At 31.4% G+C, this 19,592-nt stretch overlaps 1 protein-coding gene across 50 annotated transcripts in view; it reads left to right on the top strand.

Moving 5' to 3' along the window:
- Positions 1-19,592, top strand: part of LOC106880780 (CUGBP Elav-like family member 1-B) — a 229,382-nt gene that overhangs the window by 112,038 nt on the left and 97,752 nt on the right. For 9 of the 50 annotated variants that reach the window (XR_001410782.3, XM_089348162.1, XM_089348140.1 and 6 more), the window contains 7 exons: positions 4,143-4,217; positions 4,444-4,524; positions 6,871-6,891; positions 10,047-10,274; positions 14,131-14,217; positions 15,014-15,160; positions 16,563-16,712. Coding sequence is in view for 47 of the 50 variants with exons in the window: in XM_089348162.1 (XP_089204288.1) it covers positions 4,143-4,217; positions 4,444-4,524; positions 6,871-6,891; positions 10,047-10,274; positions 14,131-14,217; positions 15,014-15,160; positions 16,563-16,690 (767 nt within the window). In the remaining 3 variants the exon portion in view is untranslated. The remainder of the gene's footprint in view (positions 1-4,142; positions 4,218-4,443; positions 4,525-6,870; positions 6,892-10,046; positions 10,275-14,130; positions 14,218-15,013; positions 15,161-16,562; positions 16,713-19,592) is intronic. The other 41 variants (XR_016240834.1, XM_089348165.1, XM_089348170.1 and 38 more) reach the window with 12 other exon arrangements.

Here is a 19,592-nt window from a genome sequence, read left to right as displayed (position 1 = left end):
TCCGTAGTGGAATTCTCATTTTATTTCTGATATCTCCAAAAATGTTCTTTATTTGTGTAAGATAATATATGTGAACCATTAACTATGCTGATAATTGCTTCTAACGCAAGCTAAAAGTCTGCAATTGGTGTGGGGGCTTTAATGATTATACTGGGTTCTTCCAGAATTGGCCTCAGCAAGATTTGAACCCAAAATGTAGAGGCTATGACTATATACGACAAGACATTTTGTCCAACTCTAGCTACTCTGCCAACTCACTACCCTGCGAGGCCAGAATTAAAAAAAAAAAATTTTCTTTTTCCTTTATTTGACACTGTGGGAAAATGAGTTTTGTGAGAGTTATTCTGCTGGAAAGATTGATAATGGTTAAAGTTGTGATAAAAATAAGCAACACACAAGTCGTGACAAATCGTGATTTAAGAAGTGGCTGATGAAGAACCCACTTGGACATAGGAAAATAAATAGTGTGTTCATGAAGTAACATTAGTTTCCTTTGTACTAAAATTAGGATTATAATACAGCAAGTATATATATGTATATATATATATATATATATATATATATATATATATATATATTAGACCGAATGAGATAACAAATCCAAGGCTGTGAGGAGTTTTTAGGACATTTATAATGAGTCTTACAACTGTTTCTGGGATATTATGGATATCCCTTCATCAGAGATGGCGTGAAAAAATATTTGAGTTCAAATTATTGTGGAGAAGATAGGTAAATAAGAGAATGAAAGTAGACACAAGATATATAAAGATATTGTAGTTGCAGTTCCATTATTCGAGGAAAATGGCATATAGAAGTGGTAAAAAAGTCTCCTGTACATGGTGTATAAGTTCCAATAGCAGTTCTTATTTAGTCATTTCAAAGCATGAAGCCGTGGAATCAATGTTGCTCGTTCAAAAGGGTTTTGTGGTGTGAATGAAAATTTGGATCCATAAATACTACCAATACATTCTCAAATTTTCATTCACACCACAAAACCCTTTTGAACGAGAAACATTGATTCCACGGCTCTGTGCTTTGAAATGACTAAATAAGAACTGCTATTGGAACTTATACACCATGTACAGGAGACTTTTTTACCACTTCTATACGCCATTTTCCTCGAATAATGGAATGCAACTACAATATCTTTATATATCTTGTTTCTACTTTCATTCTCTTATTTCCCTCTACATTCCCTATCTTCTCCACAATAATTTGAACTCAAATATTTTCTCACACCGTCTCTGATGAAAGGATATCCATAATATCCCAGAAACAGCTGTAAGACTATTTCATTATAAATGTCCTGAAAACTCCTCTCAGCCTTGGATTTGTTATCTCATTCGGTCTAATATATATATATATATATATATATATATATATATATATATGCATGCTAATACAAGACTCGCGTTAGACTCCTTACTTGTAACATTATCAAACCAAGAGTTTAACCAAGCTCTATCCATAGCACTTACTTAGCGTTACCTTACACACTTTGGGTCTTCTAGACACCAGTACCTCAAATAACCTCGGTATATGTATATATGTGTATATATATATGTATATATATATACACACATAGATGTATATATGTGTCTACGTATATATACATAGATGTATATATGTGTGTATATATACGTATATATACATATATGTGTATATGTATATATACATATATGTGTGTATATATATATATATATACATGTGTGTATGCATGTATATATATATATACATGTGTGTGTATGTATGTATATATATATATATGTATATATGTGTATATTTGTATATATATATATGCGTATATATGTGTATATTTGTATATATATATATATATGCGTATATATGTATATGTACATATACATATGTATGTACATATACATGTGTATATGTGTATATATATGTATATATACTTTTATATATATATATATATATATACACACACACACACACACACACACACACACACACACACACACACACACACACACACACACACACACACACACATAGATATGATTTACTTATCTTTCCATAGCCTCCTCCATGTCATAACTACCCACCTCACATACTTCTACTACATTCAGATATTGCATGGCTGGCTGAATTGCATATTTCATTTGCTTAGTGTTTTTACTTGTGCCATTATTTATTGCTTGCTCTTCATTTCATGATGGATGATTTCCTAATTGCTTTTTAATTCAGCTATAGCATGGTGAAACTATCCCAATAGTAGCCATCAATGAATTCTAACCATCTTACTTTGCTTAATATTGGGTTGACTTGATAATGCTCAGCTGTTTTTTTTTCTTTTTTTTTTTCATATTTAATTACACATAGAATGCTTCTTGCGATAATTATGATTATATTTAACATTTATCTTATTTCAAAATTTATAAGTATTTCGTGTGAAATTCACGAGTATCTTAGCTAAGTGACTATTGTAAATCTGGTGTGATTTTACTCTTAATTATACACTATAAAATACATAACTTTTTAGTTATATTGTGAATGAAATTTGATGAGCAATTCTAGTAATTGTGCTGTTAGACAACTTAGCCTTTTGTATCCGGTTAGCAGTCCATCTGGTGGTCCTGCCTTCATTTTACAAATTACTTTCACTATCAGACTAATGTGCTATTTAATTAATTTGCAGTTTCAACATTTTTTATTTGTAATTCAATTCATTATATAGAATTGTGTAACTGTCAATCCTTTTCATATACATTAAAACAGAAAGGATAAGGTCGGCTTTCATAGCAATTTGTATGTATTGTATATAGCGCGTGTATTTACTTCTAATTATTCATGCACACACACATTAATATAGGCACAGGCATGGTTATGTGATTAAGAAGTTCATTTCTTTATCACTTGGTTTTGGGTTCAGCTCCTGTCTACTGCTATTGCAGCTGACCATTTAAAATCTCAAGTGTGTTTGGTGTATGGAACCTGAAAAATGGCCATTGTGTGCATGTTTGTTTGCATCTGTCTTTTATGCAGTGTTGTTGGCACTTCTACTGTCGATAATTTCTCTCTTCTTGTTTCAAAGCTACATGGAAAAAGATTTTTTTTACTTGCAAAACAAATAACATTTCGTGTCAGGATGAGATTGAATCTGTAAAAAATGCCTTAATGCCATATTCATCTAAGATAGTGAATTTGTAGAGTTTTTAGAGCAGTGGGCAGAATGCTTTGCAGTGTTTGTTCCACTTCTTGCTTGGTTCTTTGAATTCAAATCCTTTTGGGGGTAGGGAAGCACCAATCCAAGGAGGTGAAGTGGCAAAAATGTACGAATGTCAGACCAGGAGCCTTGCAGCATTTGTTGCAGCTCATTGCATTTTGAGTTCAAATCCTGCTATGGTCGACTTTGGTGGTTAACTTAATTCATTGCCTGATTTAACACTGTTGCCACGGGTGCTCTTAGTGGAGTCCATTGTTGCAAGCATTTATTCCAGACATCTGGTTCCAAGATAGCTTCATCCCACCTGTTTCGGAGGCCCTGTAAGAAATCAAGGACACTGCCTTCTCTCTCTTGGCTTATTAAACACAAGAGAAAATAACATGGAAAAAAATATGTTAATAAATAAATAAGAGTTAAATTTTGCGTTATCTAGTAAACATTCAGGTCTGAACAGTTGAAATTGTTTTATTTGGATAATTCACTATGCTTTTACCTGTGGGTAAAGAGTATTTCTGTGTTTATAGCTGTAAATATATTATTTTATGTACTCTAGCTACAACATAGTTAAACAGACTGCAATACAAATATCATATACTGAATAAAGCTATGAGTATACAGAATGTATGAGACACAAAGTCATAGCACTTACAGTAATCTTGTCTTCTATTTTCATTGTATTTCTTTTCATCTCCTTCTCTTTTTATTGTATATTAGTACTGAGTGTTATTAGTTAATGTAGAGATTTATTACTGTGCAGTGTTGGGCACTTTTTTTTTAATTAAAATGAAATCTCCTTAAGTTACTATAATTAATAAACTGTTAGCCATCTTTTCCATCAGCATAATTATCATTCTGTCAACTGATTTATTTTCCTAGATTATATCTAACTACATTTTGTCTTATTTTTATTTAAATGAATAGTCAATTGTAATTGTTGAACTTACTTTTGTTTTTATAGGAGAAACCAACAATTTGCAACATTTGCAGAACTTACAGAGTTTAACTGCATTGGCTAATGCCTCTGGTAATGCAGGTATGTGCTATTGCTGCTTGTCATTGGCTAATACCTCTGGTAGTAAGATGGATATTATTGCATTGTTATTACATATAACTTAACACGCACGCACATAATTGTCAATATTTTGACATGTTCGTTATTAGTCTCACATGGAACATTACTAATTTTTGTTTCTGATATCCAATTATATGTTGTCTTTGAAATATCAGCCAATATAATACTTCTTTTTTTTTCTCTACAGGTTCATTAAGTGCTCTAGGAATGCCAAGTTTGGCAGCATTAAACCAGCTTGCAGGAAACACAAATGCATCCAGTGCATCTGGTAAGTTGTACTTTCATTACACAATCTGCCTTGTTCCAGATGGTGTGACTCTCAGGTGATTCATTACAAGCACTAGAATTTGGAGAGAAAATCTCCAATAATGTACTCAAGAAACTGCTTTTCTTTTAAACATATTGCATTGAAAATGTGTTCAGGGTTCATCTTTTTTATTCTGTATTTTCTCTCTTTGATATTTATTTCTTCTCAGTTAATATGCAACGCTAAATTATCAGGTTTCAGTTTTTTGACCACTGGCAATTTTTGTTTTTTTCAACAGTTAGGAAGTAGGCTTTGCTTGTGATTTGTGTACGTGTTGTTGATTTTTTTTGTTTGTTTTGTATTGTGTGTATCACCTTCACCAATATTTGGCTAGTTTTGTGGGAAATTCAGTACAAAATGGATGTGTTGTTTACAAAGATTTTTGATGAAGTTTCACTTTGTGGTGTACTGTAGTTATTCCTCCTAAATGCATGGTGAGCTGTCAAGAAAATGTTGTACTGATATGGTTAATGTTAAGCTGATGATACGAATACTTGTTTCAATGGATATGCTGGAAGATGTTAAGATGAAAAAAAAAAAGAAAATTAGAAGACAACTCTGCTCAAAAGAATATCCATAACAAAGTCCAAATAAAACTTATGCCCATGTCAAAATACAAAATATATCAAGCCTGTTTACGCTTAGCACTAACAAATGACTGCACATTTTTGTGGAGACAGTGACTGTTCACACAGATTCAAACTGGTAGTAGTGAATTTTCTACATTGATTGATTCTTTTGCACAAAGAAATCTAGAGAATAAAATTGTGGGAATATAAACAAACCTACAGACCAAGCTATAGAAGAATAGTGACTCAAAAAAATAAACAACACAATCACTCCAGATTAAAAGTCTGTTAAAAGTAAAGCATATATAATGTTTAATACTTAATTCAAATGTATGTTCACTATATAATAGATGGAAGCATAAAAAACTCATAAAATAGACACACGACAAAAGGCTTTACATTATTTACATTCGACGGATATTTGTCCTCATTTTGTTTGTTGTGTTAACAACAAACAAAATGAGGACAAATATCCGTTAAATGTAAATAATGTACATAATTCCGCATCTTTTAAATATAGAACTACAAAATGCTTTATATCCAACATAAACAAATACTAATAGTCTCCTCAAAATCCCACTAAATTTTAAAAGCTATATCAAACTCCATTTATGAAAATTAAACGAATTACAATGGCCAATGTGATTTATTAATTTGTTTGTAAGTATGAAAGTTGTAAAATTTCACTACATCTATTATATTAGTGTTACAGGTCTGGTACTTTCTTGCTTGCTCACGGTACATATACAAGTAGCAACTGCAGTGTCTTGTATTATACAAAGCAAAACTATATTTAAAAACATATCCATCTTATGCCGAATTTTCTAAACTGCTAGATGATTAACAATGGAAACTTTACTAACAAAAACACAGTGCTAAAAGTATAATAGTAATAACATACACCAGTCATAATAATAAATAAAATAGAATATTTAAAAAAACTGCAAGAAATCCGGAGCCATCAGATAAGCGTTCAAACCTTAAATATCTTTGTTATTGTTCTTGTCTTACGTAATAGCAATAGAGCATGCCAACAAAAACCATTTTGTCTCCAAGATAAAAACCTTATAGGTCTAGAAACCTTGATAAAAACTCTACACTGTACTGTTTTCAACACACACTGTATGTGTTTTTAACTATTAATAGTGTAAAATCTGGTAAATGGTGATGATCTACATTGGTAACAATGTAAATAAAATTCAAGTGAGTTTGTAGGTGTCTGTAAATCTGTAACTCTTGGTATTAGACTTCTTCAAAAATGTAATCTTTGAAATTCAGGAATTCAGTGAAACCATTGAACAACATTCTTTCTGCTCAATGGAAATGAATATTGGTGTATACATGTTTATATTCCATGTTAGATTTCTATGAAGCTATTAGCAAAAACTATTTTAAACAGGAGATATTAAAATCTTTTCATTTTGTTTACTCTTTAAAATGAAAATATTATTGTGGAAATTAATTCATTTTTCCATTTAAAGAGTTAGTCAACATCACCCATGTAGGGGAAACAGTAAGACAGATTTTGGTAACTTGTGTTGTTTCAATCTACTTACGATTGTAAAATACATTTTACTTCAGTTTTGTGATTGCCTTGCTTTTTGATTTATGTTCCTTTTTATTTCATCTAACAACTGATGTTCACCTGTTGGTTAATAACTATTCATTCTCCGCACACTACTCTGTTATCTGTCTGTTCGACAATGACTATATCAATTTTTCTCCATTGTTATCACAGAACCTGTCTTCAACTTTTGTCGTGAGTACAGTTTATTCCTTTTTCTCTCCTCCTTGGCCTATTCTGTATTTTCATGTTAAACTATCAGTTTCATTGGATTTTTTTTGTTTACCTTATTTTTTGTTGGTTTGATGTTAGTTAAGTGTGTGTTTCTCTAGTTTGCTATATATAGTGTGTCACTACTCCAATTTGTTGTCTGTAAAATCCATATCTGCTATGAATATGTGCATGATACCAAGTATTTCTACTAAAATTACAAAAATGGAGATGTAGTTACTTAGCAGTATGATGTTGTACAGAATCGCCATAGATTATGTTACTTTTAATATATTTTATGAAGTAGTGTGCTACACAAAATTATATATAATCTTTACTGCCAATATAGATATAGATGACTTCACTGCTAATACTTTTAACAGTTGTGTGTTATACAAAATGGAGATGTCATTGCTGCCAATGTCTTTTTAACAGTGTTGTACAAAATGGAGAGATAGATGTGTTACTGATCATGTCTTTAACAATAGTGTGTTTTACAAAAATGGAGAGAGACAGATTGATTTCATTACTGCTTATGTTTTTAACTGCTGTGTGTTGTACAAAATGGAGAGATGGATATGATGGCATTACTGCTACTGTCTTTGATAGTGTAATGTTATACTACTGGCTAGCTTTGATAACTGAATTAGCTTTTTTATTAAATAAAAGGCCACAGGATATTGGTAATCCTGACTAAACATCACGGGCTTTAATGTATTGGTTTTCTCTTTAACAAAGTTTATGTATTCTAATTGTTTGTTATCTATTTTATCTTTGACACACCTAACAACTCCATGATATTTTGTTATCAATGTACTGCCTTCACTGACTATCTTCATTGTCATCTGTCAACAACTCGTTTAATATCACTTCACATCATCTCTTTGTATAAATATCATTTTTGAGTAATCAATTTGATTTCAGTCTAATATAATGTAGAAGCACACATTATATATATATAAACTGATTGTATTCTCCCAAGACAATGAGTGAAAATGAAAAAAAAAAAAAAGTAGCATGAATATAAAATAGGTATTTTGTCAATATAATATACATAAAATCAAGTTGTATCCTATGTTAGAAGAATCATGAGAAATTGAATCCCTAGCAAAATCAGAATACTGCCAGCCCCAAAAAGCTGTTCTAGTTTATCTATTAACATTTCTCACCCTTTATGTCTTAAACTGTTTTTCCAACATAAATTTCTGTTACTTGTTTGAAATTGAGGTTATTGATTTTTGCATATTTTAGTTCCTGTATGTATTTTTCAGGATTGCATGCTGTAGGCATTGTATAGTGCTAGACAATACAATGGCTGGCTTGTTATTTTATCTCAACCAAATTCAATCAAATTTTAGTTTATAGCAATACTATTGGCTCAAAGCATATTTATTAAATTATTCTCATTATTGGTCTTATCAGACATCTACTTTGCTGTTGTTGCTATGACTTCTGTCTGGTTTGATTTATTTTCTTGTTAATTATTTGGTTTTTATAGTCCTGTTACAGTGTTTGTTGTCCATGTTGTTGCTATTTTACATTCATTGTGTTTTTTTCAAGCCACAATACAGGAGGTTGAACTTTTCTAGCCATCTTCACTTTCGAATTACTGCATTTATATTTTATCAAATATTGAAGTACATGTTTTATTTGTATAAATTGCTTGTGCCAGCCAAGTGCCCCTCACATAATAATTCTACAATACTTTTGTTAATTTCTCTCTATTTAATGTTTTCACCATATTTTTTGTGTTCCTGATTGTGGCAATAATCCATTAGCCAATTATTATTTAAATTTTATGCACAAACCTTTTCAATTCATTGTATTCTATCCATATTACGTAGTTTTACATATTTACTTAAACTTTACCTTAATTCCTTGTCTCAAAGGAAGGTTCTGCTGTTTGTCTTTTGATAGATTGTCTTTAGTATTTCCAGCTCTACTTAAGTTGATTCATTTTTTCAATATATTGTTTCACTTTTAAGATTATAAAAATATATAAATAGAATTAAGATTTATTCCCTGCTATTTTCATATAGCTTTCATTTGAACTCATTAACTACATTCACTAATACTTTTATGTAGATGGTATATTTTGTAACTAGTTAACATACTAAATAAAGTGTTTTCTACTTCACTCATTCTTACTAACTCTGTTGTTGAAATATTTGAAGCTTCCATTTCTTCATTCTTATTGCTGTATTTATCCTCTATAGTTTCTTTGAATGTGACCACCCTCTACAAGTAAAAGTGCTGTCTCAGCCTGTGTTACATCTTTATCTTGATAGAAACTGTATCTTTAGTATGTAGTTAAATAGATATTATATGAATGAAATACTAGGATGGAACCAATATCTGGAAGGAGTTCCCAATCTATTTGTTGACATTTTTGCTGAATGTGCTAAAAGAAATCAGCCGATCAGCAAATACATTGCTTTATGAAGCATTTAACAAACCCTGATCAAGGTATAATTTCTGTATAACATAAATAATTTCTTTTGGACTAATTGTCTTTTAGTTTCTGCTAAATATTTGATATGAAAGTAATCATTTGATACAAGATTTTAAAATAAACACAGTGGAGGATACTACTTGCTATTAAAGAGCTAAGGTAAAACATAAACTCCTATTAAAATACAAAGGCTGATTGGTGAGGGGATGTTTGAAAGAATTATCTTGTTTACCTAGAAAACCTTTGAGACAACCAGAAGCATTAATTATTCCTGTTAGCTGCCTCTCTATTTTCTCTGATTTCTATCATGCCCCTTTTGCTGGTTATCACTGCTAGCAGATTTAATTTGACATTTTTAGTGTCAATCCTTTCTCTCTTTCTTTCAAACTATTTCCTGTTTAAATGACTCACCTATTGAAATGTATTATGAAATTTCTCAAATATGAAAACTTCAGCATCTTAACTAGACAACTCTTCCCTCATGTCACATCTTTTCATGCTAGGTATTCTTGTTTTGACCATTGAATGGTTGCATCAGGATTAGCAATACATCTGTTTATCTTCTGTTGTATGAATGCTTTTAAATTGATTTGAATGTATTTGATATGTCAGTGTATTGATTACCTGGCATTTTAGGGTTTATTTGTCTCACCTCTTTTTATACAAACAACCTTTTTCCGATTTGTAGGTACTATAACTGGTACAACCTCCTCCAACTCACTAAGTGGCCTCACTGGAATGCAAAATCTAGGGAACAATTCCTTAACAAACCTCTCTAATTTGACCTCAAGTGTAACAAGCAACATGAATGGCATTGGCTCCAATACCAACCCAACAGGTATTGATGCTCTTAGCCAAGCATATTCGGGGATACAGCAATACGCAGGTTTGTCAGGTTTGCTCCCTCCAGGTAAAGGTTTGTTTCATGTTCTATTCTAGTTTTTCCAGGTGTGACTCTGTTTGTGTGTAGTCATGTGAGGCTTTGGTATGGTCATCAAACTTTCAGTTCACATCACCTAACCCCAAATTCTTTAAAGACCTTCATCCAGTGTATAATAGAGAATTTTTACTCCTCTTTGTCACACATTATTATGCTCTTCTTTTGGTGGTGCCCAGAGGTCATATTGCCCACCAATACCTGTCTTCACCTTTTTTAATAGCTGTAATCTCACTACCACCAAGTCATGTCACAATGTTTCCCCAAACACTTTCTGTTTTGTATTACTGTCATTGTTTTGGTTCACAAACATGTAATTGTCAGATAGCTTAAAGTAGAAACTTTATTGTAACCTGTGTTGCCTAATCACCATTTTTTAGTCTGTTGTCTCGGAGTTTATAATTGTAATTTCAGTAAAGGTATTTTGGTTGAGTTTTGCCTTGAAGTTCTTTGTAGCATATGATTCAAGTATATTTGTGTCTTTGTCCTTGTGTCTGTCCCAACACAATTCCATTATGTGTGTGTGTACATATGTATATTCAAATATTCTTTTTCATTTTATATGTTTTCCCATGCCTGCATGGTTTAGAAGGATCTTTGTGAGGTTCAACTTCCAGAGATCAGTTTTTTTTTTGTGGGGTTTTCTTCTGTGGGTTCCTTCCATTCTGATTGCTGATTCAACTGTCACTCCAGTATGCATCACATGTCAGTACCAGTACAAGCTTTTCTCTTGCATGCTACATCTGATTCTTCTTGTATCGAGTTTTTCTCTCAGTTCATTTGTTCTGTCATTAGTGAACATTGAAATCGAACATCCAACTAAGCATGCTTATCTCATATTATTCATATGTCCTTTACCTATGTTTTACTATCACTCTCATACAGCATTCTTATTCATATACAAGCAATATATAACCTGCCCTTCACTCAAGAGAATTTTTTTTGTTTCTAGCAGAGCTATTAGCATCATAAACTTTTCCCCACTTCTTTCTTATTAGTATTATACTTTCAGCATACCCGCTTCCACTGCTTATTAACATTACCTAGGTAGCAGAAACTATCTACTCCTTCTAGAGGGGACTTTTGATATTTTTGAATACATTTTATGGGTGCTCTTCCAGCTAATTACTTCATTCTGAGTTTTTTTTTTCTTTGACTGTCTATGATCTTTCTGCATCACTTGTGCACTCATAATTTACACCTGGTACATGCTTCTGCATATTGAACAAGGCCACTCCCCTTATGGCAACAAAGTTGAGTCATCTTTGCTAACTAGGTTTTCTTTGAAGCTTCTTAATTCTAACTAAGCTTTTCTTCATTGTTTTGAATTTCTTTTCTGATTCTTCAAGAGAGTGGGATATGCAAACTAGGTCTTTGACACAGGAATCCCATGGATAACCGCTTTTAAGCTCTTTGAGAACTCTAAAAAGTAGGGTCGGAGAACTGAGCCTTTATAGACATTTGTCTGCACTCTACAGTCCCTACTGAACTGATTGCTAACCCTCAGCTTGCTGTTGCCAACTCTTAACATAGATTACATGGCACTTGCAAACTCTTCACATATTCCTATTTTAAATAGTGTGATACTTAAACTTACTTTTTATTGAGGTATAGTGGTTTACTCTTAGATAAGAATTTTTCGCCAGGAAGCTTATTCTTTTCTGATGTAGATTTATAACTGCTGCTGTCATATATCTTGGTCCATCAGTCTGATTCCTTTAGTTGCATCTTTTTTGCCTTTGTAGCAGTTGGTGCTACTGCTATTTGATTGACTGTCCTAAATTGTACTTTTGACTGTACAGTTGATCTCAGTACAGGAATTCAGAAAACAGTCTGTAACTAGTTACTTTTAATGTAGTACAAATAAAGGGAACCGTTGAATTATAACATTGAATGTACTAAATTCTGTTTTGTTCAAATTGATCTCGTAAATTTATAATTTTGATATGGAATATTTTTGATGAATTGAAAATGAATAGTTGGTTTTTCTTCTCATAGTATTTTGGTACCATTATCAGTACTGGATTGTAAAGATAACCTAGTGCTACTTAAAGTGGATTATTTTCTCTCATACCTGTGAGAAAACTTCATTTCGGTGTGAAATAGTTTGACTGGCTGAGTTGTTTGAACGTTAAACAAAATGTCTTAATTTATTCTACTTTCTGACGTGAAATCCCACCAAGGTCAACTTTACCTTTCATCCTGCCAGGCTCAATGAAGTAAAATACCAGTTGAGTAGTGAGTGCCCATATAATTGACTACTCCCTGCTAAATGTGAGGCCTATGTAAGAAATCGATATTTCTATAAAACCAGCAACAGCGGGTGGAGGAAACAGAAGCCAGTGATTCTGGATATAAAAAAATATTTAATGGGAAACTCTAGCCAGCAGTGAATTAGTTTTAGTGATTTAATTCTCAATGAAAATCTATTGAAAGTCTGATGATGGCCTTATACTGATATTGATACATTTTCAATGGGAAACTTTAGCTGGTTTTAAACATAACATTTCAGGAACTCCTGTCTTCTCATTCACTTGACCTTTCTAATTGTGAAGTTGTTTACACAGGCTGTGAATATAGCTCTTCCTTCTTTGCACAGACACCTCAGTCTACTAGAAAGATAAACACTTCTAGCTTAGATTGTTAGAAAATAATCAGTTTTTCTCATTTTTGACATGCTCTATTTGTTGCTTTTGCTAAACATTTCCTATCTTGATATAAATATATTTTTCCTTCATGCTTGGTGGAGTGTTGCTTTACAGTAGATGCTTTAATCATTGCCAATTTTGAACTGAAAGTCTGACTGAATGTTTTATAGTATTTTAGTATTTCTTTAAATGTTAGTTTCTACAGTTATTTTTATCACTTGAAACAAACAATCTTACAGAATTTCAATTTTCTTATAGAATTCATATTTCTATTCAGCACAGTAATTTCGGAAACCACTTTTTAAAAATAACATAATTGCTAAACAAATATTTTTATTGATGTGAGAATATTATTATTATTATTAACAGGGCAGTACTTTGGCAGAATCAGTGCATTGGATGAAATGTCTTTGCATTCTGATTTCAAATACAACTGAGGCTAATGTTGCCTTTCATACTTCTAGGGTACTGGGATTGATGGTATTGATTTACTCTCTCTCCTTAAAATTATTGGCCTTGTGCCTAAATTTCATGCACTTATTATAATAAAAAAAAAAAAAAGTAAAATGCCTGTGAATAATCACTGAAAGTGCACTTAAACTTTTAAGAGCTCTGTATCATAGTTTTCTTGTTTTCACCATAGCCAAATGGGTTTTATTTTGTTTTTGACAGAGAATGATCACCTTTTGAAAAAGTAGAAAATGGTCATGAAAAAATTACTATTCTTAAAAATCATTTTTTTTTGTCCCACGAATTTGTTTTGATTTTGTAAATATTTTTTTTTATCTTCATTAGATTCTATTGAAATATAAATTAATATATTTCAATATAAACTCACTGTGATGGCTGCCCCCTAAATGATGTAAAAAAAGATTCAGTAGTGAGGAATCAATTCCCAGTGGTTGGGTATTTCTTCACTCCAGACTGAATGCTATCCTCATTCAATCCTCCAAATACTCATCATAAGAGTAGCTATTCTCAAAAAAAAAAAAAGAAAAGAAAAAAAAGAAAGAAAGAATTTAAATAAACAACAAACCAAATGTTTGGTCTTCTTCTGAAGAGACTAAATCTTTGGTTTCTCACATAGCTTTTGTTATTGGCTTCACTGTGTTTGGATTTATGTGTTCTTAATCTCTCTATTCTGATTAATATTTCAGTTGTTGACACTTGTTTCTTTTTCTCTTTAGCCTCCTTTCCAAATGCATTCAATAGCCAATCAGCTCAGCAGCTCCAACAGGCTGCAGCCAATTCTGCTGCTGGGAAACAAACCGAAGGTAAATACTCCCTTATAGAGAGCAATCTCTTCTTTTATATCATATTAAATGTATTTTTAACTTGTGAAACATCAAGATTTACCTTTTTATATGACTTTAATAAAATTCTATTTGCTTTGAGCTAATAGAAATTCAGATTGCCATTATTCAAATGTTTACTGTCCACAACACTCAGCAGCTTACTGTCTGTTGTTGTATATTCTTATTATTGTTGTTTTTTATTTTTATCTTTTGTTAATTTTTGCTTCCAATGATTTATATTTTAATGTTGATAAATGCATCAAGAAGTAAACACAAAAAATACATCTAGACATTTGAATAAACTGGTGAAATGTTGCATGAAGTATAAGATTAATGTCATAGGGGAATTATTATAATACAGAGTTCAAATCCTGTCTTAAGGCAAGGCATTGGTTAGTTTGAGTGGGTGTGTAATTGTAAGACGTTGGCTCTAACAATACATGACACAGCTATTTAACTCCCTTCAACTGTAAATAAATATATAATGTTATATATTTAAATTAAATCACATCTCAAATAGTGGAGAAAAAAATTGTTAAACTACTTAAATGCTATTTTTCTTCTAGTTCATAATTTATGCGGAATAAGCCGTTTGTTATCTTGATGGTTGTTAAATGTCCAAGTCTATATTGGCAGTTTGTTTTGAGATTCATTGTTCTATTCCTTTCATATTTGACTACTTCCATTTAGTATTATTGAGCTAACGGTGTTGATTCAGAAATGGTCCCATTCAAAGTACAACTGCTTGTTTGTATGTGATTCTTGCCTGTTATTGCAGGTCCAGACGGCGCCAACTTATTTATATATCATTTACCACAAGAGTTCAGTGATCAAGACCTCATGCAGACTTTTATTCCATTTGGAAATGTTGTTTCAGCCAAAGTCTTCATTGATAAACAAACAAATCTTAGCAAGTGCTTTGGTATGTATTGAATAGGTGCCGTTTTCTTTTACTCTTCCTTATGACTACCATATTTTCTCAATGTTTTTATCAGAAACACTATCTTGTAAAAATATTAATTCATCTAACAGATTGATGAAAACATTTGAAAAACAAAATTTAAAAAAAAAAATGATGAAATCTTAATTAATTAATGTAAAAAAATTGCACAAATCATATTCTGATGAAACTTAAGGAAAATTGAAGGAATCTGGCTACCTACATATCTATCTGTATGTATATATATATAGATATATATATATAGATATAGATATTCTATATATTGTTTGTGAAAAGTCTGTGCATAAAAAAAAAAATGACAAATTTTTAATTCCCTTATTTATTTTAATTTTATTTGTTAGCCCTTTCTCTGAAATGATTTTGGACAAAATCATTTTCAATATGGTGTCTGTTATTCTCTTTTTATTGATCAGATATACTGGTGTCTCAGATTGTCAAATTGACAATTGAATCTTAGGTGTAGAGCATTTATTCCTACAATGGCTAAGTTCAGACATATTTTATGTCCTCATTTTTCAAGTTTTATAAATTCTATTCAATGATGTTTTAAGTACCAGCTGTGTCGGTGTGTATTTTGACTCCGTTATCAGTTTACAAACTGGATCTTCGTTTCGTAGATATTCTATTCAATGTCCCTTGCAAATTATTGCATTTTTTACCGCTATGTCTTTTTGTTTTGTCTGGGAAATTATCTTTGGATTTGAATATACAACAGATAAATTTTTGTTGTCAAAGTGCATTGGACAGTTCTGAATTTTAAATGTTTGCATCATTAAATAGAATTGTTGCCTTTTACAAGTGGATATCATTAATAATGCTATCATCAATGGTGATTCCATTATTAATAAAATGGATCAAGAATCCTCAGGCAAGGAATGCCTCATCCAATGTCTAGCTGCAATGCCTTTGACAGGATTTGAACTGAAAGTGGCAATGTTTTGTAAACATAATACATTGCCACCAGTGCTAGGTAAATTGTCATATCCATTAGTGAAAATATGCATGTTGATGTAGGTCCAGTATGAAAGACTTGAACAGAAGTATAATAACTAAATTACAACTCCCCAATAAAAATCAGTCAGGCTACTTTGTTTATATGCAATGGTACACACGCATACACATACATGTGCCACTAGTCCACAGATACCATCTGTTTAGTCAATTTCCAAGATGATCTCCTTTGCATATCTATGGTAAAATGGTTATGAAACTATAAATGTCTTTTATTTATTTATTTATTTATTTATTTATTTACATAGTGACAAAAAAAAAAAAAAATAATAATAATGGAATAACTGCTTTAGTGGCTACACTCTTTACTTTGAGTGGATAGTTGAGACAATACTTGTCCATTTTTGAACAGGTTTTGTGAGTTTTGACAATCCTTTGTCAGCACAAGCAGCAATCCAAGCCATGAATGGATTTCAGATTGGCATGAAACGACTGAAAGTGCAGTTGAAGAGGCCAAAAAATGATAGCAAACCATACTAATGTAGAATATCCTTTTAAACCGGTGAGTAAGTCTTTTATATTCTTTTAATTTGTGATCTGTTAATAAGTATATATGTGTGTGTATGCATGCATACATACATACACATGTATGAAGTACATTCAGAATATAAATGTCCACAACATAGACAAATGGTCAGGCAAACAACCATCTGCTGCTACAAAATTCATTATTTTTAGATCAAATTCTGAAATTTACATACACTCCCCATATCTCTTTCACAAAACAACTTGTTACCTTACTTATGAATTTTTTTTCTCTTCCTTTGAGGGTCAACACTTTGATGGTTATTTTGTCTTTTTTTGGTTCAAAGTTCTTTGGTCATATTTGATGTAAACTTTGTGGGATGGTAGTGAAGAAAAATGGTTTTGAATTTTGAAATCCAGAAAACATAGCTTGCTTTTGGCAGTCATTTTAAGTTTATTAAACATTTTCTACCACTTTCAATAGTTTATTATATTTGTTTCAGTTTCATTATATTTGTTCCTAGAAGTTGAATTGGAAATTTTGGAAGCTGATTAGCTTTAAGTGGACTCCTTATTTGAGATTTTTATCCAATGTAGATACAGTTTAGTTCTGATAACTGTGAATTAGCTGATTAAAGCTGTATTCAGTTTAGGTATAAGTACATATTTTAACAAATCCCTTCTTTATACAGTTTAATGACTATATTTTTGGACATATCAGTTTTGGCTCATCTGAAGTAAATTTAAAGATGAGTTCTTTAGCTAAGTTCTCTTGGCTCAAAGAATTAAGTATACTGGCTAGTATCTTTTAGATTTCTTTCATAATTGAGATGATGGTGATGTGAACCATTTTACTATCTTCTACAGAAATAGGTTAATTGCAGCAAAATGTAGGCCAAGACACACTAATACAAAATTATAAATCTATTTATTCAAGTTGTGCAATTTTGGTGATTGGGTTTTGTGAAGTCATTCTTCAATATATTGTCTTATGACCAAAGCGCATTTGATTTTTTTTTTCTTCTAATGGTTATTGTACTATTAATTGCAAACTTCGATCTTCTCACAATTTGTTAATTGGCAGTTATTTTATTCTTCTTTCATAATGACATAACTACTTTTAATACTTATTTTACTTTAAAGCCAAATATGTCTCATTGAATTAAGAAAACTTATTTATGGTATGTTGCTGGAATTCACTTATTTCTCTTGACCCCCACTCCCCACCCCATTTCCTTTGAAACTTGTCTCTCAATTTCGTTCATGTTCCACTCGGTATAGAACACTCAATACTATTCCTACTGCCCCTATATTTGCTCGCAATATTTAGCTTTATTTTAACCTTAAAACAGGAGTCCGTATGTAAGACATCTGTTGAGTTCAGTTTAATACAATCTTAGTTTTCTAAATATGGATGCATCTTATGCATAAAGAACATGACAATGACCATAGCTTGGCATTCTACAAAGCTTTCTTGTTTCTACACACCCTCTGTATGCTTTTTCTGCCATTTCGATTCATAATAAATCTGTTCGGATAATAATAATTCATATTTGTAAATATTTCTGGTAATATTTTCAAGCTAGGTACATCAGTCACTTGGAAATTGTCCCAGTTTTTCTAGATGTTAAACAATCATGGTGATAAAGAGTTACTAAGGGGATTAAGCATTATTGTAGATTTTCTTCCAACTCATTAAAGTAAATTTCCCTTTATTAATAGGAGTAATTTGGTCAATCCTTTCCTCATGACATTTAGTACAACAAACTTTTTTTTTTTAATGCAAAATGCTTTTTATTGGTAGGAAAACTACAATATTGTCACATCTCAACATAACACTTAATGCACTCTTTCATATTATAAATTTAGTCCTGGGCAACTAATTCAAATAGTAAAACAGTAATGTGATATAAAGTTTAAAATATTTGAAACGTTGCAACTACATTAATACAGAGGTATGTGCTTTCCTTTTGAAAGTCTGCTGTGTGCAATACAATAACAACTGCAAGATCTGAAGCTGACCTATCAACAGCTTAAATGTTTTTTGTTTTTTTTTGTGTCACTAATTGTTTTAATTATATATATAGCTTATCACAGCAATGGCTTCAAAATATATTCAGTGTTTTTACAGAATGTTGGTCATTTTTAGTGTTTTGTAATGAAAACTTATGTATCACTACTGTGCTATTTCATCCTCCATCATTGATAGAATTCAAAATTAACTGACAAAAATAAAATGTTGAGTAGGAATGTTGAAACATTTATAAATCAAATTATAGTTTCAGATTTACACCTTGTATTTTATTCTAATTCTCAAAATTATTTTCTTTAATTCTAAACCCATTCCATTAATTTACTTTGCTGCTTTAAAAATGATAATATTTTAGAGGCTTTTCCTCCTCGCAGACAGCAAAATTAGTATGTTTGTTTTAAATATAAACCATTTTTCATAATTTATACCATACTGAACAACAAAAATGTTTATTATTGAAAGGTTTTTAATTTTCAACCATAGTTTTAATATTCTTTTCTCCTCTAGGTACAAGGCCTGAAATTTTTTTGGGAGGGGGCCAGTCAATTAGATTGACCCCAGTATGCAACTAGTATTTAATTTGCCCCACCCCCACCCCATCCAAAAGGATGAAAGGCAAAGTCAACCTCAGCCATAGTTTTAATATTATGGAAGAAATAATGTTTCAAAGTGTTTCAGCAAATGTTGTGTGCTTGAAATGTTTCAGCAATAGCTTGATACTGTATAACATTAGTCAGTTGGCTAACAAGACTTCAATCACTGGAGTAGTTGCAGTGATGTTAACTACTGCATGAGATGTAATTTAAAGAGGCAGCAAAAACTATTTAGATATTCCAGGATGTGTGGGCTTAGAGATTGTTGAAAGAGAAGTATTGACGAATTACA

The sequence above is a fragment of the Octopus bimaculoides genome, chromosome 2, assembly GCF_046866305.1.
Source record: "Octopus bimaculoides isolate indiv1 chromosome 2, ASM4686630v1, whole genome shotgun sequence".
In the NCBI taxonomy this organism is placed as follows: domain Eukaryota; kingdom Metazoa; phylum Mollusca; class Cephalopoda; order Octopoda; family Octopodidae; genus Octopus; species Octopus bimaculoides.
The sequence above is the reverse complement of the archived record's forward strand: the minus strand, read 5'-3'. Positions and strand labels throughout refer to the sequence as shown.